Raw genomic sequence first — 24043 nt, 5'->3', positions numbered from 1 at the left:
CCAGAGTATACTCGGGACTCGTCCTCAACGGGTAACAGAGGAACTCTCATCCCCAGTACATAGATAAAGTGGGCAAATACAATGTAGTCACAAAATTAATGACTCACAGAATTATTGCCTACCATGACACAATATGCATTCTACATCATTATACACCTTGCATATCATCTCCAAAGCTGGGAATAACAAACTTTTTCCCTTGAGAAGGAATAATACTTCTTTCTCAATCCGTCTTAGAAAGCTGGTTCGTGATTGTGAATTCATATGTTTTGCAATTGTGTCTTACACGTCCCAATTCGCAAAATATTATTTTCCTGAAATATGTAACATTGTATACAGTGACCTCTTTTTAAAAGTAGCCTGTCTAGAAGGCGTAACGTACATGTGCCTACATCCCTCCCCATGGGAGCCACTCAGTCATCCCTAGCTTTTGTCAGTGACATGCCGTTTCTCCCGCTCCCTCACAAGGTGTTTGTTGATGCATGAGGGCAATTTAATTTTGCGCCGTAATCAATGAAGAGTTTCGACCTGGATGAGCATTATTCCCACTCATTTATACGTCCCTTGTAAAGCTTGTCTTAAACGTTGTTCTCTTCTTGTTTGGTTTTTTCTCTTTATTGAGAGTGAGAGAGAGAGGGGAAAAAAAGAGAGAATTCAACCAACTGATTACAGATGTAGTTTATTGATTTAATCATGATGACAGAAATATTCTGCCGCTATGTTTTTCTGCCGAGTTTTAACCGCAGGAATTGTGTCTCAGCATTTATCTTCTTCCGTCTATGCAGTCTTGACTACTTTTAGCCTCAAACCAGAAGTTTCTTCGCAATCTTTCTCCTCATGCTCTTTATTTCCTGAAATATCTGTACTGAAGGTAATACAAGATCGGTTTTGCATCTGTACATATTAATGTACACAGTTGACTGTGACTGACTGTGCAGCTACTCACTTGTCTTACACGGAAAATTGTTGCCATTTGTGTGTTAAATTCAAGAATATGTGTGGACCAGATTTGTTGACATTTGTGGGTATTGTATAAAAGAAATAGTCTATGATCTTTAGTTTAATAGAGCACCTCTGTCTTTCATGTCATGCGAAATCTTGTACCATCGCACTCGTAACCATTCACTATTTGTATAAAAGCAGTGACTGACTAGTTGACTGGTCAGACAGCAGGGGTCTTTATAATTCACTTGCCCATCAGAGACATTTGGTTGCCACAGGTAACAGGGCATGTTGATTCATGGCAACAAAACATGCATGATTTTACAGTAGCAATACACTGTGCATCATTATTCAAGGCTTTGCAGTGTTTTACTTGATGCCCATGGTTTTCACAAAAAACTGTACAGCTTTGAATGGGAAACCATATGATACCAAAACAGTGCTTGTATGTGCACACCAAGGCAGGGTTGATGTGATGACTCGGTAGGAAGGATCAGAGGGCCTATCCAAGGATGAGAAAACACAGAACGTCCTTAAACCGCTCGTCACATGCAGCAGTTAGCTCACTTTCAGTCTTGTCGTCATTTCCCATTCAGTGAGTGTACCCCGGCCTCACCCCCACGTGTGAGTCACGGACGGGGGGGAACTCTGAGAGAAGAGCTGAAACATTCAACATCCTTGGGGAATGAAAAAAAAAAAAACAACAATAACAATATCTAAGCAAAAAAGCAAACCAAAAGAACAATTCTACAGAGAATTTGTATACATTTAGAATTTGTATATGTTCAGCAGTTTCCCTCCTTACTGTGTGTTCTTACAGTATGACACAACTGCATCTGTGTGTGCATGCAGGCTTACATCACTTTGAACATGTGGGGATGGGCAGTGCTAACTTATGTGTAACTATACGCTATTCAGCCCTTGGTTCCTTTTTGGAAGGAAACTGAAAATTTTAAACGGGAAGCTGTCAAGGGCACTTTCACCAGAACTAGCGCACTTTCTGTTTGTGTTATTTCTTTCCCAAGTTCTCAGTAAATGCCAGGGGCAGCTATATACCAGAGTTTCGAAATTGATTATCACTAGTATTGTTGTTATTATTATTATCAAATTTTTATTTTTTATTATCATTTGTCTTCTTCTCTTTCTTCTCCTTCTTCTTATAATTATAATTATAATCATAATAATGATTATAATTATTAATTATTATTATTATCATCATTATTATTATCATTATTATTATTATCATTATTATCAATATTATTATCATTATCATTATTATTATTATCATTATTATTATTATTATTATCATTATTATTATTATTATTATTATTATTATTATTATTATTATTATTATTATCATAATCATTATAATTGACATTGTCGTTGTTGTTGTCGTCACCGTTATTATCATTATCATTTTCTCTTTTTTGTTTGTTGGTGAATGGAACAGATGCATCTTTATAAACCTTTCTGTACCAGGGACTTTGGAGAGTGTGTACAAAGTATATCATCAATGACATGCGTGATATGGTTACATTGGTTTAACAAGGCTATCATTGGTCATCCTCTTGAGGAGGGGGGAGCTAGGAAAAGGTTCTTCGTTTCGCCCCATTGTGTGTATCCCATATGAACTGCGGATGCTAAAAGTGGTTGCCTGATTGGATTTGAGGTGAAATCGTCGTAGTGTACAAAATGTAATTGATGAGGATTTGGTTTTCCTCTTCCACTTCCATTTTCTCTCACCATACCTCCCTTCCTTTCTCGAGGTTAAGGCCGATTGTTAAGTGAATTGCATTCCAGTGTTTTCTGCATGGCGGTAAATCCCTCATTTCCACTTTTCCTCCCTTTTGTTTCAATTCCACCAGCCATATGTGCTGTAGCGATGAAAACTAGTCTTGTAATTGGATTACTTCGGTTGTGTGATAGCATTTGTTTGCAAGTTCGGGGAAGAGGTGTGGACGAGAGTGGATGTATGACTCATCCAGGTGAATTTCAAGAAAAGACTTCAACGTTATAAAGCTGCACTGCATTTTTGATAGTTGACTTCAATATTAAAAGAAAAAGCGAGTTAACAAATGACCCATCCAGGTCGTGTTCTGGGAAGAATGTAAGAGTGAACTCTAACTGACTTTGGTAGGGAAGGAGAAATTTGGGGGGAAAAATAGGACATTGAAACTGTCATTCACTATTAGACAAGAACATGAGAAAGTTATGAAATCTTATAAAGTGTTCTCAAGCTTTAGTGACAGAGTGACTCCGGTATGCACAGATGCGGTGATGATGAGGGAATGATGAGGCGACGAGATCATGATTTTATTGACTCACATATCTTCCACTGTTTTGATACACATTATTTAAAGAACAAAACAGTTTTATAATTAGGTTTTTTTAACAAATACCCTTCTCGAAGTCACCATCGCATTTTCATCACTATTTCAGAAAAATGATTTGATACAACACCAATAGGGAAAAAATTGTTATGGGAGAAGGGAATTTAAACTGTCAGCTTTTTGTGCAATTTTCTTCTGCATGTAGATATTGCTTTTTTGGTAGATTCCGATACGGCTTTCTTTCTTCTGCTTGTTTTGGTTTTCCCAAATTTGTTAAGAATAAAAAGTCACATTCAATATGAAGTGGAGTATCCCTTCACTATTATTGTAACTAGAATATGGAGTAGAATTTTTTTTTTCCTCATTAGCTCTTTGTATACTGGATAAACTACATCTCTATGGCATGTGTATTACTGTGTAGGAGAGGTGTCAAACTGCACCAATGGCATATGAGGACTAAAACTGGGGTGAATGAGGCAGCAGCTACGGCAATATGACCATTCTCATGCCATTGCCCTTTCCTTGGATACTGTAAAACGAGAAATGTTTGCGTGCATTTTAATTTTGCGAATTTCGTGAGCGCCAAGATTCGCGAAATTAAAATGCACGCGAAATTTCTTATCTACATTATATGCATTGAACGCAAGAGGCAATTCGCGTAAATTTCTTGCCGCGAAAAAGGCCGTCGGCTCCAATTCGCGAAAATTTCGTGCCGCGAATATATCATGTTTTACAGTATATTCCATTGACAATGAGAAGGCATTGGGAAAGCTTCCTAGAGATCACCAGTGGTTCCTGCCCTTTTAATCGATTGACATTGACATTGTATATTTGGAAACTGGCGATGACTCATTCCACACGTATTTCATCCAGAGCCGATTCTACTCAAATGTTTTTTGATGCTTGCGGATCAAGTTTACAGAGAACTGAAACCTTTCCGCCAGTGACTCTACAAGTTCACCCACACATATATTATAAAAGAAAGAAAAAAATACACATATCCCGACACTGACGGTCTCAATGAAATTAATCTTCAAGGAGACCAAAAACGTCAATGCTTTTTAATTGTAAACAATTTTTAGACAGATGCACTGTCACACACAATGAATGTGTCAGGGAGAAATGTGTACTGTATTCACAATCAAAGATACAGCTCATCACTTCTGCAAGTGTAATCTTTACATTTTAAAGCTTAAATTTCTTGATCTTTAAAAGACATCTTTTTACTGTTAAAAGACAAAGGTCTCCGTACTGCTTGTTTGAATTTGTAAACACTATTGTAAACTGGATTGAATGGGACACTTATAAGCATGTATCAATGCGAGATTGTTTTGTTTTGTTTTTTAATCTTATGTTTAACAATTTTAGTAAAAAATGTGTATAGTGGTGCCATAATGTTGAAATCTTGGTCACGTATATTGCTTTCACTGAGTGTAGTATGGATGGAAGAAAGTTCATGCATTCATATATGAAATGTGTGACCATTCCCACATTTTGTTTAGCCCTATCAAAGACCATCATTTCCATAAATTACAATGTACTTTCTAGCAATTTTCCCATGTCGTTGAGAAGGAGACAGGAGTCTGTCATGGTGTTAGGTGTCTTGAAAGAAAACTAAAGTCTCTGCTTATTTCTGGCACCCTAAATTGCAAAAGAAATCATGACATCCACCCCAAGCCTCCCTCCTTCATCTTCCCCTACCCCCACCCCCTTAATCCCACCCCACCCCCATCCCAGAATGTCAACTCCAAGCCATCAGACTCACTTTTTGTAAGGAGGAAGGAAGTGATTTTCCTGTTCAGTCCGTGCCACACTTCCTGTCTGCGGCGGTCCAAAAGTAAAACAAACGACCATTCTCTGCTCCATCTTTTTACACAAAGCACTCACAAAACTCACACAAAAGTTTGTTGCCCACAAACCGTCCAGTTGGCCTGGTTTGGTATGAAGCGAGTCGGTCGCTCTGCTGAAGTGGTGACATGTGACTCCCCGCGATCGACAAACGAAAGAGGGGAATCATTGCGTGGGAGCGGCGTTACTGATTTCCTCAACGAGTCTCGCGGCATTCTGTGTCTTTGGTGCGGTGCGTCAGTTCCCTCTTTGCTGGTTGGGGATCGTGTAGGAATATTTTTAAAACGGAATACCCAGACGCAGCGTCTCGGGAAGAACCCCTCAGCCGAATGCACGGTAGGTTCGACGGTGATTGTGGCTTGAAGAAAACTTACCTTGTCATTTACTCATTTGCCAGTAGCAATATTTACTACAAGTTGTCCAACCCAACATATTGGCACTATAAATGAGATAACTCTACTGAACAGCATGAGCCATTACTCTCTTGCATAGCCTCTAGAATCACTGTTGCCTTTTCACATGGCTCATGTGGTAGGCCTCGCTGTACTACTACCAAACTTGTCCATGAGTTTCTCAAAGCATCCTGAGGGACAAAGATTGTACGTGTACTGGGACTCTCATTTAGTCAGCTCAAAATTCATGCAATTTATTAGATTCTAACTGTCTCACTCTGATAATTGAATTCTCATGCTGAACCCCAGATGTATAAAGTGAAAAAAAAGCAATGTCTCCAAATTTCCTGATTTTCCAAACATATGATATGCCCAAGTCCAAAGTTTCAAGATTTCCCACAGGTGCAAAGCTGAAACAATGAAAATCGTTCCCAAAGCAAAGACACGCTATTGGATTATAAGTAGCTTATAACTTGTCCAGGACTGTACGTATCTTTATAGAGTTTGCGCTCAATCGTATACCGTACTATAGGATATCTCTATGTACCAAAGATAATACAGCAAAACATAGAAAAGATGAGGGTGCATTGCACTGCTAGACTCACCGGGACTTGAACCTGTGCCGTTTGATTGCTAGGCAGTCGGGTAATCGACCGAGACACCTCACCACCACACTGTTTGTATATCAATGTGGACTCCTGTAAGACCAGAAATTTTTGCGTGCATTTTAATTTCACAAATTTCGCGACAGCCAAGATTCGCGAAATTAAAATGCATGTGAAAGTTCTTGTTTACACTACCTGTATATGCGCTGAATGTCAGTGGCAATTTGGGAAATTTTCATGCGCTGAAAAGGCCGTTGGCTCCAATTTGTGAAAATTTCATGCCGTGAATATATATCTTGCTTTGTACTATAGGAAATCTCTCAGTGAGAAGGGTGCATATTGCTGAAACATGGACTCTAGCAATACAGTTAAGGCAGGTAGACGGGATGAAGAGCAGGAGCAAGAATTCATTCTAGAACTGGTCTAGAAAATCCTGCAATTTTATTGATCAAGAGCCATACGTCGTTATTACTGGCAGCACATTCAAAGTGAAATAATCGTTTTGCAATCACTTGCAATTGACACTGTACATATACTGCTGCATACTTGTAGCAAAAGAGTTCACGCACTTGGCGAGCATTCACAGACTTAGGAAGATACGGCTAGCAATGCATCCTGTGATGACAAGTAGCAGGAGTTGATGCACTTACATTGTAGCAAGAGATTGGCTAGCCATGCACCCAGTAATTCCTGTTGTTTGCAACTATGGCAAGCCAAAAGAAAATCTATCTATGGTAAATTTGTCCAGCATATATCTAATTTCAGAAAAAAATAAAACAATGGATTTCTGGCAAAGATTTGTCAGCCATTCTATAAAACAAATGATGCACATGGCTTTTTGTTAGTAAGAAGGAAAAATGTGCATGTGGTAATTAGGGAATCAAGTCCAAAGCAACTCGGCTGTGCCTCGTGGGTTAAACAATTCCATAGTTACCTTATGCACACAACACCTCCTGACGCATTAAGACCCAAGCATCATTTGTGTATTGTGTGTGTGTGTGGAATGAAGGAAGTGATGATAGCGACGTTAATTTTAGAACAGGGACAAAGAATAGAATAGCAAGATCTTAAAAAGGAAGTCCCATTTACTATAACTTGAAATGAATACAACTTCTGTGAAGGAAGCCATAATTTCTATCATTACGGATTTTTTTTTTTTTTTAATGTCAATTTTCTGTGTGCAAGAAGAGGCATTTTTAGCCAATGTCACACAAATAAACTTCTCTTTTTCTTTCTCTCATTTTCTTCCTCTTGTTATTGGGATAAGATCAGTGGAAGGCTCTTTTGGAAACCTCGTATCTATTTATATTTTGTTGTTTGCTACAAGTTGCCTTCCACACCATCATTAGCAGTGACGCAACATACATGTATGCTGAATGTAGGCGTGACTTCCCAGTATATTAAAGTCGGGTGTGATTCTGTGGAGCTTCTTTGTTTGAAGTTCGTAACTTTGTAGACAGCAGTACATGGAGGAGGGCAGTCCTTCCTTTTGACTTTACTTCACTGGGTACTCCACCTTGCGACTAAACGTCTCTGGCTCACAGTCATTAGTGCACATATTAATGCTTTTTTTCCTTCTGTAATCGCAGAAGCATAATATCATCTATAAAGCGTCTGACCAGCACTTCTCTGTCATTGAAGTTTTACCATCCCCCTACTGGAATTTTTTTTTTTTACCCACTTCAATACCTCTTTTGGAACCATTGTGATGAGCTTTTAATAAAAAAAAGAAATGGTCATGATACTGGTCAAACAAGTCTTGCAGTTCAACCCTTGTTTTGTCAGTAATCAGTGGACTTGTGAGGTTATTCCTCTTGTGTGTCAGTGACTGAATTCTTGACTCAGTTTTATGCTGCGGTCTGCTGTACGTAGATTTTCTAACTCAGCAGTCAGTGGAATCTCAGTTGACCATCATCCGGCAATCCAGACAGTTGACCCCTTTGCTCCCGAGTGTCAATTCTAGCGGATATCTTGCCACATCTAGTATTACCGTGTTGGAGAGATGCCCCATCTGATCGCTGCAAAGGCTACTTGCCCATGGAGGGTTGTTGGGCCCACTCGCCTGCCTTCAAATGGTACAGCATGAATTCAAATATATTGCACTAAGTGTGTGCGCCCTCCATGCATGTGTGCATACAGGGCCCTATCGTGAGACTTGCATTCGCAGAGTATCAATCTTGAAAATGCTATTTCAACATGTTCTCTTATCTTCTGGTTGTGTGATCAGAGTAAGTTGAATGAATAAATCAAAATCAAATCAAATCAAATCAAATCAAATCTACTTGGTAATGAGGATTGTCAGTTCTACAAGTCTAGAGCATCTATAAGTGAAATACAATACTGGTGGAGAACATTTAGCTTTTGTGACTGTCTATAGAGTGATGTCGCCTGTATCGTCTCAACTAACCAACTCTAAAGTTTTTCCTCTCATGAAAAGAAAGTTCATCATACTCATTGTTGCATTGATGTGTTCTCTCACAGATTCCTTTTGCTGTTTTGTTTTTCAGATTTCAGCGATTCTACAGTTTATTGAGCTCTGATTATCAAGTCATTCCCTCCTTTTAATTTGCTTGAGGAAGGAATAACTTAATTGTCCATAAATTTAATCCTGACCAAATGTCCCCATGGGCAGAAAATGGCCACGGCGTGCATCTATCTGCCTTTGTTGTAAACATTTAAGCTCAGAAAATTGCCACAGTTTTAAAGACATCTCCTGAGTTTAATTATGATACCGAGACGTCATTGCAGTCAAATTTCCTTTCTCCCTGTGCCCCACCATCCAGGCAATTCAGAAGTCCGCAAAGACGAACACAGCGATGACGAGGACAATGAGTTCTTCGATGCAGTAGATAAGCTGGAATTCACTACCACGGTCAAGCTTCCCCGAGACAACCTCAGCAAGCACAGGTGAGAGTAGGCCTAGCACAATGCAGGGACTTGATGCAATCACACAGATCATACATTGTTGCCACATGAAGTGAGGAGATGGTTCATTTCATTTCATTTCATTTCATGTATTATCCCTATCCACAAAATACAAAATTATAAAGTAACAATAATCATTTGCACTTTGTAACCAAATAACAAGGTATATTAAGATAATACAATGATGTCATACAAAAATGCACATGAAACGAACCAAATAAACAAATAATATATACATCCTGCATATGCATTCAAAAACATGAACTTAATATGTATACAAATACTTTAATCTTTGTATTTTGTGAATTAAAGTAGCACGGAATTGTAGTTGATTTGGATGAAACTTGCAAAAAAGAGCAAAGCCTGAACAACTATTCTCTTTTGACCCCTGATAAATAAAAACAAAAACAAAAAACAAAACAAACAAACAAACACACACACACAGACACACACAAACACACTAAAACCCAAAATCATTGAAGACCAAGAATAAACAGAATGCATGAAGCTAAGTTTGGAACTGTTTCCCCCACTTTCTAACAATATAAAAGATTGATAAATGTTGATTTTAAATACATATTGTAGCTTATGTGCAGCCATAGTGGTTCTGTGGAGACCCACTCTGAGTGTATGTGCTAATGCATTCTTGGAGCCATGCCGATATTAGCAAACTTGTGTGTGTTGAGGTGTAGACATGTAGAAGAGGATGTTCTCAAGGACGTCTGAAGCTTTCTGGCTTTCTAAATGCACGTTTACCATGTATCAGTTTTAACACTGAATTGGCCTATCGTGGCATTATCACTTGGTTTTGGTTCACAGGTTGATGACATTGAAGGGTCTGTTATATCATATCATATAATTAATGGGCACTTAGGGTTTTATTCACACTTAGGTTTGAAATAACACCTGAAACATTGGCTGGGTAAAGATAATGCTTCAAATCTTTATGCTTAAACTTCTATCATTTTTTTTTCCTGCTGAAATTTTGTAGTTAGGTCTTTCTTTATTCCCTTCATCACCTTCTTTGAAATATACAATACAGTCTAAATATTGAATAGATGTAAATACATGTAATATACTGGCTCACCTGGCACAGACTTCAGCTGATTTTTGTAGGCATTCACTTCTCAAATGAATGGTTATTATGGACTTAAACCTCTTTTGTGTGCGTCTTCCAACTCCTTGCATCCTTTTTCTGCTCTCGTTTCCGTTTCCGTGGCGACAGGAGAACAGCTAGCGGTGGTAGTGTGGCCAGCACAGACAGCATCGGGGTGATAGGGCGGAGTGGGGAGGACCCAGAGGCAAGCAGTGAGGAAGAGATGCAGCCTGAGGCCATGGTTAAGGTGCACACAGCAGATGACGGCAACGACGTGAGTGGAAGACAATCCATGCTATTCCTCGCCCCCCTCCTCCATCCTCCGACCCCCCCCCCCTTCCCAATCCAACCACTCCCCTCGCCCCCTCTCAATCTTTCTCCAACCTCCCAAACTTCTTCTTCAATCCTAAGAAAAGAAGAAAAGCTATTTTTTTTTACAGTCCTACTTTGTGCGGCATTTAATCTCTGATGCATGTCAGTCAGGTTCAGTTAACTTCATCACATGTGATGAAGTTATTATGTGTCTGTGCATGTGCTTATCAGGATGAAGTGCGCCCCTCAAAGTTTGTTTTTATGTTGTCATAAAGTCCATGAGGTCCCATCCATTTAAAGTATAAGGGGAGTAGAGGTTATAGGTTGTAGAAGAATAGATGCTTCAAGGGAACATCACATTTTTTTAATATGTCCTGAATACAGTGTGGCTCCTTCCCAGAGACTTTCATAAAGGGAAAAACCCAATGTCTCCTATATGGGATTCTTACATTTGTATATCAGAAACCATGTCTGTGTATATCAACAGTGGTTGTTATAAGTGGTTGGCCAGACCAAAGTGGCTATCAGAACACTTGACACAGGAAACACTTTAGAAATTCCTGGGGTTGTCCCATATGAGATTACATCACTTTACTGTACGCTATTTGCTTTACTTATGTATCATTTTTAAACTTCTGATAAAGCAATCTGTATGAGACACCCCCCCCCCCCCTCCGCAAAGTACAGTTGTGGACTGACCCCTCTCATAGAATGCTTTAATTAGTGAGGTCACAATAGGATCTTTTTTTATGTCATATTCTTTGCTTTCAACTCCTGCAATGGTGGTAGACCCTGTGCTATTTTGCCAAAATGTCATCTTATGTAAGTCTTCCTATTGTTATCAGTTTACCTGGTACAAAGGGAAAAAGGATATGGAACATACGGCAATGATTAATGCACGGTGTGATATACCAAACTATATTGGAAAGGGAAGAGAGAGAGAAAAAAATAGGAAGCTTCTCTAAAAAGCAAAATAGAGTATTTTAAGTTGGGTTTCTTACCAGTCACACCCATTCCCTATCTTCCCTGGGTATGAACACACCACCAGTTCTGTATACCGGGAGGTAAATGAATAGAACCTTCCCCTGTTCAATGATAAGGTGCTGAATCCTCCCCCCTCTTTCCATTTCTTGCCAGTTACCCAACCGATGGCCGCGGCCCAAGGCGCCCCAGACGGCCAGACAGAGGCGTAAGAAGATCCCAGAGAAGCCGAACCAGAGTCTCAGCCTCTGGAGTATCATTAAGAACTGTATCGGCAAGGAACTCTCCAGGATACCCATGCCTGTAAGTTCAGTTCAGCTCAGTTTCATTTCTGTTATCAATTGATAAGATGTACAGGTGTAACAAAATATTTAAGAGTGTTTTGTGGCATGATTATATGCATTAAAGTTTAGTTCAGCTCAGTTTCATTTCTGTTATCAATTGATAAGATATATATAAGATGTACAGGTGTAACAAAATTTTTAAGAGTGTTTTTGGCATGATTATATGCATTAAAGTTCAGTTTAGCTCAGTTTCATTTCTGTTATCAATTGATAAGATATAAGATGTATAGGTGTAACAAAATTTTTAAGAGTGTTTTTGGCATGATTGTATGCAAAATTAGTATATATTATATTAAACACATACATGAGAAAAACACATAGAGTAATTTTTACATTCGACAAGGAAAGAGGTTATGTTTTCATTGGCGTTTGTTTGTTTATTAGTCAGTTAGTTATTAAACAGTTAGTTATTTTGTTTGTCTGATGCAAAATAACTCAAAAAGTTGTGGACGGATTTGGATGAAACTTGCAGGAAAAGTTAATAATGACACAAGAAACAGACGGTTAAATTTTGGTAGTGATCCAGGAATTTGTATGGATTTTTGAAGAATTTTTCATCTTTTTGCAGATAGGGTCAGTGAACTAAAAAATTCAAGCTGCGCATATTTGAGGTTATGCATATGCGCTCTTGAAGCGTGTGCTCTGCTAGGGAGAGGCGCCGCGCAGCTGGAAGCTGATGACATAGACAAAGGGCTTCTATATTGTTAAATCAGACAATTTTCAGCAGGTGTGTTTATGGGTTGAAAAATTAGCTGCTTTGCAGAGGTCTTCGCTCTCAGAGTGCTGTGTTAGTTTCATATTGACTGTACTCCAGCCGAGGAAACACCCAAAGAAAACTGTTGAGAAAATGATTGATAAGTTGGGGACCATTTTCATGGGCTAGGGCTTGACTAGGAAGATGGCTCAATTGCTGGCATTTGGACTCTTACAGGAGGCTACTCCTAGGCAGGTTATGCTTATTATCTAGGGGTAAAATACTGTACACATGTAAGTGAGAGAATGGGTAATTGCAAATCAGTTGAAATGATGCCAAATGTGACATCTGATGCAAAGTTATGGTTGTGTAAATGCTAGAAAGTCACAAAATGTGATGTTCAAGGTTAAACTCAAACCATCTAAGCTCATGTTCTGACTGCTACGCCCCTCTTTGCAATACCCCTTGACTGTTTTCTGTGCGAGTGGACTACTGGTTTTGCAAATTTCTGTGAAGGAGTAGACTTGCTGCGTGTAAACATACCTTTAGCAGAGTCCTGAATACTTTAAAGAAACCCTTTCATTACAATGGCACTTCCGAGTCCCACGAGTCTAGCATTCAGTCCTTGCACCCAGTCAGATGCCCACTCCAAGGTTTCCCTGGCTGTGTGCATATCTAGGTCAGTGTCACTGATATTCTTCCCGTGGTTCCAGAGTTGACTCTGCGAATAAATGCATGAGTAATGAGCATTAGTGATCGGGAGTCAGGCACGAAACCTGATCCAGCATTAGAAGGTCATTGCATACACAGTTCTGTCGAGGGCGCACTAAGATGTACAGATTTTTACCAACAGATCGTGTGCTTACATGTGAACACGGTGCTAATCAGCTTGTAATGAGGCCCTGAAGGGTTTGATGAATTTGAAAGTATTCAGCTTGTGATTGGTAATTGGCAAGCTGTTCAATTCAAAAGCATGTGTGGTATAGATATTAATCACTAAGATCGTCCAGTACTTGCTTCCTTTGTTGTGTGGTTTTTGTCCTGTTTTCACATGTGTCAGTGAAAAGCCTTAATTCAATATCAATATTAAACATGGATCCTATGATATTCTTAAAGTAATGGTGATTGTTGGAATATTAGTGGTGTTTGCTGTAATTCTCTAAGTTTCGACAGGGAACATGATATATAGTGATACCATTTAAATAAGAAATCAAATCAAATCAAATCAAATCAAAATCAGAGCATCTCAAAGGAAATCAAATTTAATATCCAAAAATTGATAGTGTAATACGTAATGGAATGTTAATTTGTCAGGATTATGATACAAACGTTTAAAGAAGAGTCTCAGGGAGTGTTGAGAAATACTCATCCATCAGCATCATTACATCAATGATAGTAAAAATAATGCAGTTGCAATAAGAATTACAGAGAAAAGGGAAAGAGTATGAAATTATCTAAAGATGTAGGAATGTTATTCAACTCAACTTGTATGAATCTGTCAGTATATATATGTGCAGACAAATTGATGTATGAATGTAACATTCCATGTATGCGAGTTAGTGGCCTTGAGCCTAGGGAGTTGGGATGATCTGCACTATAGTCTGATTTAATTGCAGTGAACTAATCAACGTCATTTGTGTATGTGTGTGCATGTGTATACTTGTGTTTGTTAATTAATGGATTTATCGTCTGTTTGTACATTAGTAGTAAAGTACAAACCTTCCATACTCTGTGCAGAGCATGCAAATGAGGATGTGGTATATTTCTCTCCCCCCCCCCCACTTCCCATGTTCTTATTATTTACATTTTCACTTTAAGGGCATTCTCCTTTTGTCCTTTTCCAGGTCAACTTCAACGAACCGCTGTCCATGCTGCAGCGGCTAACGGAAGACATGCTGTACAGTGACCTGCTCAACATGGCTGCCCAGTGCGACGACACATGTGAGGAGATGGCGTACGTGGCGGCCTTCATCGTCTCGGCGTATGCCGAGACGTCGGTACGATCCACGAAGCCGTTCAACCCTCTCCTCGGAGAGACCTTCGAATGCGATCGGACAGATGACCTGGGATGGAGAGCAATAAGTGAACAGGTGAATGGCTGGTGATCTTCTTTTTATTATTATGCTCTCCCTCAAGTGGGAGACCGCTCTCTGGCAGCTTTGAAATGCAGACAGATGACTTGTGTTTTGATGCAGGTGCGAATCTTTCACTTCATTAACCCGTTGAGGACGGACTGATTTTGATACAACAGGCATTTCTCATAGACACTTACCTGAGTATACTCTGGACTTGTCCTCAACGGGCTGATAATTGATTACTTGTTGCCAGTAATACAGAACACAGGAATGGTTTATGGCTGTTCTGACATCACAATCTAAAAATTGAAGGCAGGAAATAAAAACTGACTTCTCTACCATAGTAACTTGTAAAAAGTGCAGCAAAGTTGATTGATCCTGCTTTTCCATAATGAATGATACAACAAACAAGGTTCTATGTGCTTGATGCAAATACAAGACAATGGCTTAGGGTTTGTCCTGAGGGAGATATTTACAAAGAAGTGACATGTCCTTATCCAAGGAGAGAACTGTATTTCTCTTGTGAATGAAAACATGCACATCAGCTGAAATAGAATCCGTATGTGACAAGAAACAGTTTAGTAGTGGTCTTCATGGGTGTACATGTACATCTCCTTTACACAAGCTGTAGACTGTATCGAGTCAATTGTTTCTTTCCCACCACAATTTGATGCAATGTTTTTCCTCTCTCTCTCTTCTACCATCCCCCTTCTCCTATAACCCCCACCTTTCTCACCTTAACCCCTCCTCTCTCCTCTCCTAACCCCTTCTCCCCTCCCTAACCCCACCTCTCTTATCCCCTCCCCTAACCCTGTCTCTCCCCTCCCTAACCCCACCTCTCTTATCCCCTCCCCTAACCCTGTCTCTCCCCTCTCCTAACCTCCTTTTCCCCCTTCCCCTTGTTGCCAACTTCCCCTACCACCACCACCACCACCGCCACTACCATCACCACCACCACCACCTCCACGGCTGTCACCCCAGGTGAGTCACCACCCACCTGCTGCAGCCTTCCACGTGGAGAGCAAAGACTGGACGCTGTGGATGGAGACCACCATCAGCAGCAAGTTCCGTGGCAAGTACCTGCAGATCTTCCCCCAGGGCACGGCCCACATCTCCTTCAAGAAGTCTGGTAGCCACTACACCTACACGCGGGTCACCGTCACCGTCCACAACATCATCGTCGGCAAGCTCTGGGTGGACCAGGTCAGTGGATATTGCCCCCTCCCTCCTAACCTCTTTCTTCATAACCCAATCCCAGGGGGATTTTTAGTAGATGTATCATAGAAATATTCACAAATAAAAACTGAGAGGTTTTGAAGAAGGAGAAGTTAACGATATGGCAGTGCAGAAGATGACAAATGTAATACCTTTGGTAACAGAAGGCAGTTTGTGTTGTTTTCGCTTCCCTTGGTGCGCACTTGTGACTGATTGCAATGGAAAAAGAAAACTAAAATCAAATGTAGCTGGGCTGTCAGTCCATTTATGAGAACATACGGAAATAATGTTGATGATGATTGATGATAACAGCAACTACAGTATTGACATTGACAACAACAACGACAACAATAGTTACAGCAGCCAGCTGTATCTTTCCCATGCTAATATCCACTCAGAGTAGATGTTCAAGACTGACCACACATGTGGTCAGTTTACATCTGAGCTGGCATGTGTACAAGTAGTTATTCAACATCCTTTTTTGTGTTGTTCCTCATTGTGCTTGTGCTGAAACTTAGTATGCTCCCAGTATGTAGTTAAAGAGACATTTTGATAACATGGTCCTATATTTTGTTATAGGCTGTTGACTGTAAGTAGACAAAATCTTAGGTATAGCAAGATCAATTCTTGGTCAGTCAATATCTTTGTGCTGTGTATATTTGTGCCAGTAGGCATTTGTATGATCTAGTTCTTAACTTTACCTCAATTTTGCATTTGTTTTTCCTCCTATTGCACCCCAAAAGTCTGGTGAATGCGAACTCTTCAACCATACAACCAAAGATGTGTGTAGACTCAACTTTAAGCAGACCAGTTATTTCTCAAGAGATATACCAAGGAAGGTGAGATCACATTTCAAGCGAGAGAACAACTCACAGCAAGATTACTTTTATCGATGTGAAAGGGCAAACTGATTCATGCATCATTGTAGCTCTTGTCCTGTGTTAGTGAATTGAAAGGAACTGTTCCCACTGCCTGCACAGGGATTTAATATACAGTGGGCTTCATCTAAAATTAGTGCCAGTGATGTGAATATCTTATGTCTGGGCATTAAAATCCATGACAATATGTGTATTATAGTCAAGCAATAGTTTCTTTGTTGCCACTAGGAGAAGAGAAAATTTGTAATAGATATCTTCACAGATACCTTTTCCCACTTGCCCAAGTCAACGTCTGTTGTCTTACATTTATATGCAGTGTGCATAGCTCTGTCATTATTTCAGTTTCACTTATCTTAAGTAGTGAAAGTTATTTTGTACTGTGTGTATTCAGCAGGTCCAACCAAAATCTGTATGAAGCATAAGTTGTCATCATGATTAACTTCAAGTGTCAGGCTGAATATGATGTTTACGTGTTTCAGTCTGATCCATTGGATTAAACCATAGATACCAATTCTGACAGAATTTTGCCTGGATCTGTATACAGTGTATGTACGCTAGGCCTTGTTGTTTCTATGATCTTCAACCTGGGCAAACTTTTCAAGTATACTTGAGTTGTATGAGCTTGGAAAAGTGCTTGCATGCACCCCAAACCCCTCCCCAATCCAAATTACCAGTAACATGGTGCAGGGCCCTGCACCGTGTTTCTGGTTATGAAGGCGGTGTCAAGGCAGTTTAAAGGTGCATGGTCCCGATGTTTTAGTCAAATGCGTACGCGGGCGCATGGCGCAAGTTTCCTATAGAGACCTACGCTATCAACTCCTCTTTCGTGCTTACGCTTTGGCCCACTTCCCCGAGTCCGAAGAAATCTGATTCACTGTAGCCTGTGGTCAGATCACAGTTCGGCTCATGACTCGGCTGAGGGGGATGACCGCTTTAGTAAACTTCTTTTGTGATGTCATAATAACAAGCACATATCCACACCCTGGCATTACTACAGACTGCGCGATGCACAGAGAAGACAATGAAGGCAACGTTACTTAGCAACACCTGCGCACTTTACTCTTGATGACTGCTCAACTTCGGTAATCTTCGTATCAATGCTAACGGTGATCGGCAGTATCATCAACAGCGCCCTCTACACTACCGGGACTATGCACTTTTAATATCATTCACCTCTCCTCTTCCCTTGTGCCCCGCAGGTGACTGGTGTCATCATGGACTCAAACAACATGGCCAAGTTTGTGCTGTCGGGCACGTGGGACAAGAAGATGGAGTACGCCAAGGTCCTTCACATCACGACGGACAAGTCGGGTCCGGGCAAGCCGGTTTACGAGAGGGGGCAACCCAAGGTCCTCTGGCAGAGGAACCCTCCTATGTGAGTTTTGTGAAGATTGGTAAAGTTCCACTTCAGTGGTATTCTGTTCCTTTAATTAACTAATTTAAAAAATGTTACTGTAATGGTTGGTCTTACAAATGATGACGTGTTGGCGAAAAATGTTAGTGCTTGTGTGAGTTCTTGATTGACACATCATTGAGATCAGAAAGTTTTAGGTTTGGGAGGGCTTAAATGGACAACAAAGAGAATAGAATGGAAGTCATGGAATGTGGAAGATGATTCCAGATGTCATTAAATCAAACTGGATGTGACAGAGCTTTGATGCATGTACATACTAGTATGAAGCATGACAATGCCATGCAGATAATCATAATATTAGTAAATTGGTAATGACTGTGCATACCCTTAGCATGATATGCTAAAATGTGCTGTATTTGAGCATATCTTTCTTATCAGGCCAAGCTGATTATCCGGAGGTCCGCTGGTCCCAACGTGGCTGGATAATCGAAGTCCTGCTGTAGCGGTGTGTGAAAATTTGACTTCTATTTCGCTCTTGCTCTACATGTTGTAATCACTGTAACTTCACAGGCAAAACACCGAGCTGATGTACAACTTCAACGAGCTGGCGGTGACGATGAATGAGCCCGAGGATGGAGTGGCGCCCACGGACAGCCGCCACCGGCCGGACCAGCGGCTGATGGAGGACGGCTTCTGGGACGAGGCCAACCAGGAGAAGCTGCGGCTGGAGGAGAAGCAGCGGGCCAAGAGGAAAAAGCGGGAGGCGGAGGCGGCCGCGGCGGCAGAAGCAGGTGAGTCAACAGTGAGAAAATGATTACTGGACGTGGCAGTGAATATGGGTGTGTGTGTGTGTTCTCATAAACGACTTCAATGGGGGATACATTTCACATGGGGCATATGCCTGTTTGTTCAGAGTATTAAAAACAAATGAAACAGAACCCTCTGAAGAACCTAGCGGTACATTAGGGGTCTATAATGCACCTTCCCATTTTGCATAATGTAGGCCTGCATGTAGGCAAATAGTTCCTCACACTATTCATGGGAAATTTTGAAAATGTTTATCCTTGAATGTTGTGTACCCTCGATTGTTGTGTATGCACCTATGCACTACATGAAACCTTACTTTTTATGTACTTAACTGAATTCAAATATAATTTTTGATGGTTTTCAATTTCAATTAGGCAATTTATCAGAATACCGAAAATTAATTTACAAGTTTAATCATACTGTCAGCTTCATAATGAAATAAGTTAAAAATGATTTGAAATGCTGAGATGTAATCCAAAAAGGATATGTCTCTACTCTGTGAATGTCTGTGCATTCCACAAGGAGAAGAAATACTTGAATTATTTTTCAATCTCTCTCTCTCTCTCTGCCCTTCCCCCCCCCCTACAATTCTTTGCAGGCAAGCCATATGAAGGATACAGGCCCGTCTGGTTTGAGCGTCGTATGGATCCCATCACCAAGGGCATGGCGTACACGTACAGGGGAGATTATTGGCAGAACAAAGCCAAGCAGGACTGGAACCAGTGTCCAGATATATATTGATGTGGGCTTCACTCTCCTCTTTTGCTCTCTCTCAATCTCTCTCTCACTCACCTCTTAACTAGGCCACTCTAATAAATGATTTAAGAACACGCCAACAAACGTGGAAAAAAAATTGTGGAAAACGTTGTCGAAGAATGAAGGAATGATTGCAGAAAAACCAACGTCATTTTCAGTTTTCCATCTGCGATCCTAGGGGTGTGAACGAACTGAATTCTGTTTATCGCCCCCCCCCCCCTGTCAGTTTACAAAATCCTGCTGCCAAGTGGAGAGGCAGTAAATCTTCATCGCTTGCATCACTGGAAATGGAATCTTAAAGGACTGAGAAAAAGCTTTCCTCGAATTCTCGAGGAATACAACAATCACCGAACGACGCATGGAGGTTGCCAATGCCGAAGTTGGCACCGTGAAAGTGGAATCCAAAACCCGATCTTGTGATGTTGAGATGTGATTTTGATGAGAATGCTAAGAGGGGATATCATAATGCATACACCGTGACTGTTGGGACCTCTAATCATTGTAATTTCTGTTTTTAAGTTGATGAGATCCACTGTGAGGAAGTGGTACATTTTTGTCAGAAAGCGGAAGCTTTCAAGACGAGGTAAGTGTTGTAGAGGTGTAGAAGTAACGGTGTAAATGTGAAATTGCGGGGCTTATGCAGATTTTTTCCTCTGCAAAAAAATGTTTTATTAAAAAAACCTGACAAGTTATACACAGCTGACAGTATGGAATGCAGCTTGCTGTGAAGTGAAAACATGGAAGAGATTTTTTTTTTTTTAATGCCTCTGCCACAAAGTGTCAATGGAGGTATTATGTTTTTATTTTGTTTTGTCTATGATGATGATGAGTCAGGCAGAGGCAGCAGTGGAGTGGTGAGTCTTTGTTCCACTGTCTCCCGTCAGCTGTCAAAAAGGAGGCTTAACCCCTTGTCTACTAGACTCTGGAATCCGCATAAGCATTGTACAGGGCTTACCAGGTGTGTGTGGGCAGTGGGTTTAATACTATAGAGCAGTCTGAAATACGGCGTATCAACAACACGCTGCAAAACACACGTATCTGTACGTTTTGCGGAGACCTGCATGGGGAGAAGAGTGCACATGTTATAACCAATGATTATTAAATCTATTTGTATAGAATTACACACCAAAATTCTATGAGAGAGGTTCTTTTTTTATGAACATATATATATATGAATATATGAATATCTACAATTGATTATGCTCGTTTTAATTGCAAGATTTTTTTTTTTTTTTTGAGAGGAACTGTGTAGGGCCTCTTGTAGGTTTTCCATAGCAAATTATGAGGAGTACTTTATAATATGACATGCCCTCAACCCATGAACATGATTCATAGGCTTTACTTCCATAGCCCAGCTCTGTGCACATTTGCATTTTAGTATTCCATCCACCCATGATCATTCTTTGCTGTATGACTCCATTAGAAGAGCTGGTATCCAGAGTGAATGTGGGATATGAATAAAGTGTTGAGAGCCCTTGTGGTATTGTATTTACCGAGAAGCACAGATGTTGTGTTCTCCAGAACAGTTTGTGATATTCCTCCCCCTCCCCCCTCCAAATCCGGTCCAGCGTATGACAATCAGTGAGTGTTATCAGTCAGTTTGGTGTAGCAAGAAATGTAGATAGGAAGACTTAAACTGCTGGAGAGTGATGAATCGCTGTGTGTTGGGATTTAAAGTGATATTATCGGTGGTTCATTATTTGTTTTATAATTTGATGATGTTTCTATACAAATCAGTCTTGACTGTTGATCTGATCCAAAGTACTCCTGTTCCCCTCTCGCCCATAGAGGAGGAATTCAGATCTAACAGAGGGAGCTGATTCCTTCTGTCACCCAATCAACTTTGTTCTTTGATAAGTCTGTTTTCAATCATTTAGCCTTTTTTTTTCCATTTTTCGACAAAGAGATATATTTCGCTTCTTTTGATAACAGAGAATAAGGTAAAATGAACATTGTACGCGTAGATTGTTTGTAGGAAGAAAGAAAATAACAAAAATATGACCTGTTACGCAAAAAAGGGAGAAGAAATTGCGTTAGGAAGGGAGATGCTACATCGTTATTTGGAGAGGATATGAATATACCTCGTCCCATTTGAACAGTAGAGATGAAGCTTCTGAAAGTTGGGCATATTCAAAAAAGAAAGGAGCGCCATCTCTCGTCCTCTCTTTCTCTTTTCTCTATCTCTCCTTTCACTTTACATGAGCCCAAAGTGAGATATGAAATGTGTGGTTTGCCAATTAATCTCTGCACTGTTAAGCAAGTATACCATTCAGTCTGTCAGGGAATAGACAGAGTTTATATATCATATCTTTCTGATTATTGTGGAGGATCGTTGGTAACTTTAAAAAACATCATTGTCTTTGGGGGACAATGCATTATTGTATTTTTATCTTCTTTTTTCTTTCTTTCTTTCTTTTTTTTTTTTTGGATGGGTAGGGGGGTTTCTATACTTCATTTTTAGAAGAAGAAAAAAAAATTGAGTCACAAGGGGGGTAGAGAAGGGTGTGTGAAGACTTGCCAAGCCTGTGTACTGTACTGTGTTTCTTAGGCAGATAGGAGAGCAGGTCGGATGCCCTCACAAAGTGACCCCACCCCACCACGCCCAGTGCTCTTCTCAGAACGCGGGCCTGTAAATTATTCTTACCTCTGCCAGTCCAGCACAGTTTGGGTTGCTAGGAGAACGACTATACTTCATCGTCCGACTCTTAAGAAACGGAGGAGTGTGAACTAGCAATACAACCAACTAGGAATTTTGAAATATAAATGCAGTTTATACATTCTTCAGTTTTAAAGGGTACATTTGAATCTCTGTGCTTGCTTTAATAACATGCTGTCAATATTTATCTGTTCATTTCCATACACTTTCGTCAGCTTGAATCTGGCAGCTAAACACACACACACACACACACTCATAGAGATGACAAGAATGAAGATATTTTGTGCTATCAATCTCCATCTTAATTTCTTCCATTAGGAACCAAGTGCACAGTGTTTGTATGTATTTTGACAAAATGTGTACAATGGCATTGATTAGGGGGAAAATATGTGAGATATTACGGTTTGCATTTGAGAAAAGGAATGTGGCAGAACTGTGTTGTGTGTGTGCAGTCACTCCAGCAGTGGGGAGAAGGTTGATCTGTACTTTCAAAGATTTGTAATATGCACAACATGTACATAATAGGTGCACACAAGACATGAATCATCATAGAGTCAGATTCCATGGAATGAGTATGGGTAGTTGATGTGAAGCATTATATTGTGCCATTTTACCCTTTGTCTCCCATCAACTTTTTCTCCAAATAAAAGGCTTCAGGGAATGCAGCAACTCTGATTAAACCCATTTCGGGTTAAAAGTTGTGTCAAGGAAATTTTGAGTGTACCATATTTTCAACGAATGAAAAGGATGAGTAGATTTCACGCATGAATTTTCACTCTTTTCGTTCAGTTTTATGCCAAAGTAAGACAAGAAACATAGAATGTTATTTCCACTAACCCTTTTAAAAGGTTCTGTCAGTAGCTATTGTCAACATGTGTGCATATTTGACCTGTAACCCTTCAATATTCTGATGCCATTACCATAGTAACCTGCTGATTCTGAATCAAGTCTTTGTTTCACTCGAATTGCTCAGCTTCCACTGGTCAGTCCAATCAGTCAATGGCGTGTGGCGAGAGATACATGCTGCTGTTACCATGTGAGAAGTTGGAGAATGTGAAAGGATATTGCCTGGGCATGTGAAGTGCCATATTATATAGAAATACATCAGACTGGTTTATACACACTGCCAGTCAGACCACGAGGTGACTATTGATTCATGTGCCGGTATATAGCGTCAAATGGAGTGGCTGAGAAATGTGAAATCGATCTCCACTCATTCTCAGTAGGCATGTTGAGGTGTAAAAAATGAACAGGGCAGGCTGTGGAGAAATTGGCTGTTGATGACAGGACTTTTTCCTGTGTTTGCTTATGCAAATAATGCAAATTTTTAGGTGCATGGCGGCTATGACTCTCTTATAAAAAAGTACTTGTAATTGTGCTTAATGCACAACGCGCACTGTGCTGAGTGCATTTTTGCATCAGTGTTGGTACCACACCCATAATGTGCATAACCTTAGTGTCATGACCCTCAAAAGGGTGCAATATTTGGTTTATGAAATAGGGTCTGCCACAAAAGAGAATTCATGTGGTTCGATGGTGATATCTACATCAGAAAACATGGTCCACTGGAGGTTAACCTGCATACTCATTAAGCTCAAATACCATTGACCAATGGCAGCAAGTACTATAAAACGTGATATTTTAGCGGCATGAAATTTTCGCGAATTGGAGCCGACAGCCTTTTTCACGGCATGAAATTTTCGCGAAGTGCCTCTGGCATTCAGTGCATATAGCGTAGACAAGAGCCTTCGCGTGCATTTTGATTTCACGAATCTTGGCTCTGAACAGGCTCTCGCGAAATTTGCGAAATTAAAATGCATGCGAACATTCCTC

General features: G+C 40.2%; 1 protein-coding gene across 3 annotated transcripts in view; it reads left to right on the top strand.

The window, feature by feature from the left end:
• LOC139735178 (oxysterol-binding protein 1-like) overlaps positions 1-21974 on the top strand; it is a 113039-nt gene extending 91065 nt beyond the window's left edge. For all 3 annotated transcript variants that reach the window (XM_071645938.1, XM_071645937.1, XM_071645940.1), the window contains 9 exons: positions 8901-9024; positions 10268-10412; positions 11588-11734; positions 14314-14559; positions 15526-15747; positions 16503-16598; positions 17837-18012; positions 18562-18782; positions 19397-21974. In XM_071645938.1, the coding sequence (XP_071502039.1) occupies positions 8901-9024; positions 10268-10412; positions 11588-11734; positions 14314-14559; positions 15526-15747; positions 16503-16598; positions 17837-18012; positions 18562-18782; positions 19397-19539 (1520 nt within the window). In that variant the 3' untranslated portion in view covers positions 19540-21974. The remainder of the gene's footprint in view (positions 1-8900; positions 9025-10267; positions 10413-11587; positions 11735-14313; positions 14560-15525; positions 15748-16502; positions 16599-17836; positions 18013-18561; positions 18783-19396) is intronic.
• The last annotated feature ends 2069 nt before the right edge of the window (positions 21975-24043 follow it).

The sequence above is a fragment of the Diadema antillarum genome, unplaced genomic scaffold (genome assembly GCF_040938485.1).
Source record: "Diadema antillarum isolate AM-2024a unplaced genomic scaffold, OU_Dant_1.0 seq00000565_RagTag, whole genome shotgun sequence".
Classification (NCBI taxonomy): Eukaryota; Metazoa; Echinodermata; class Echinoidea; order Diadematoida; family Diadematidae; genus Diadema; species Diadema antillarum.
Note: the sequence above shows the minus strand (reverse complement) of the source record. Positions and strands in the feature narration are given on the sequence as shown.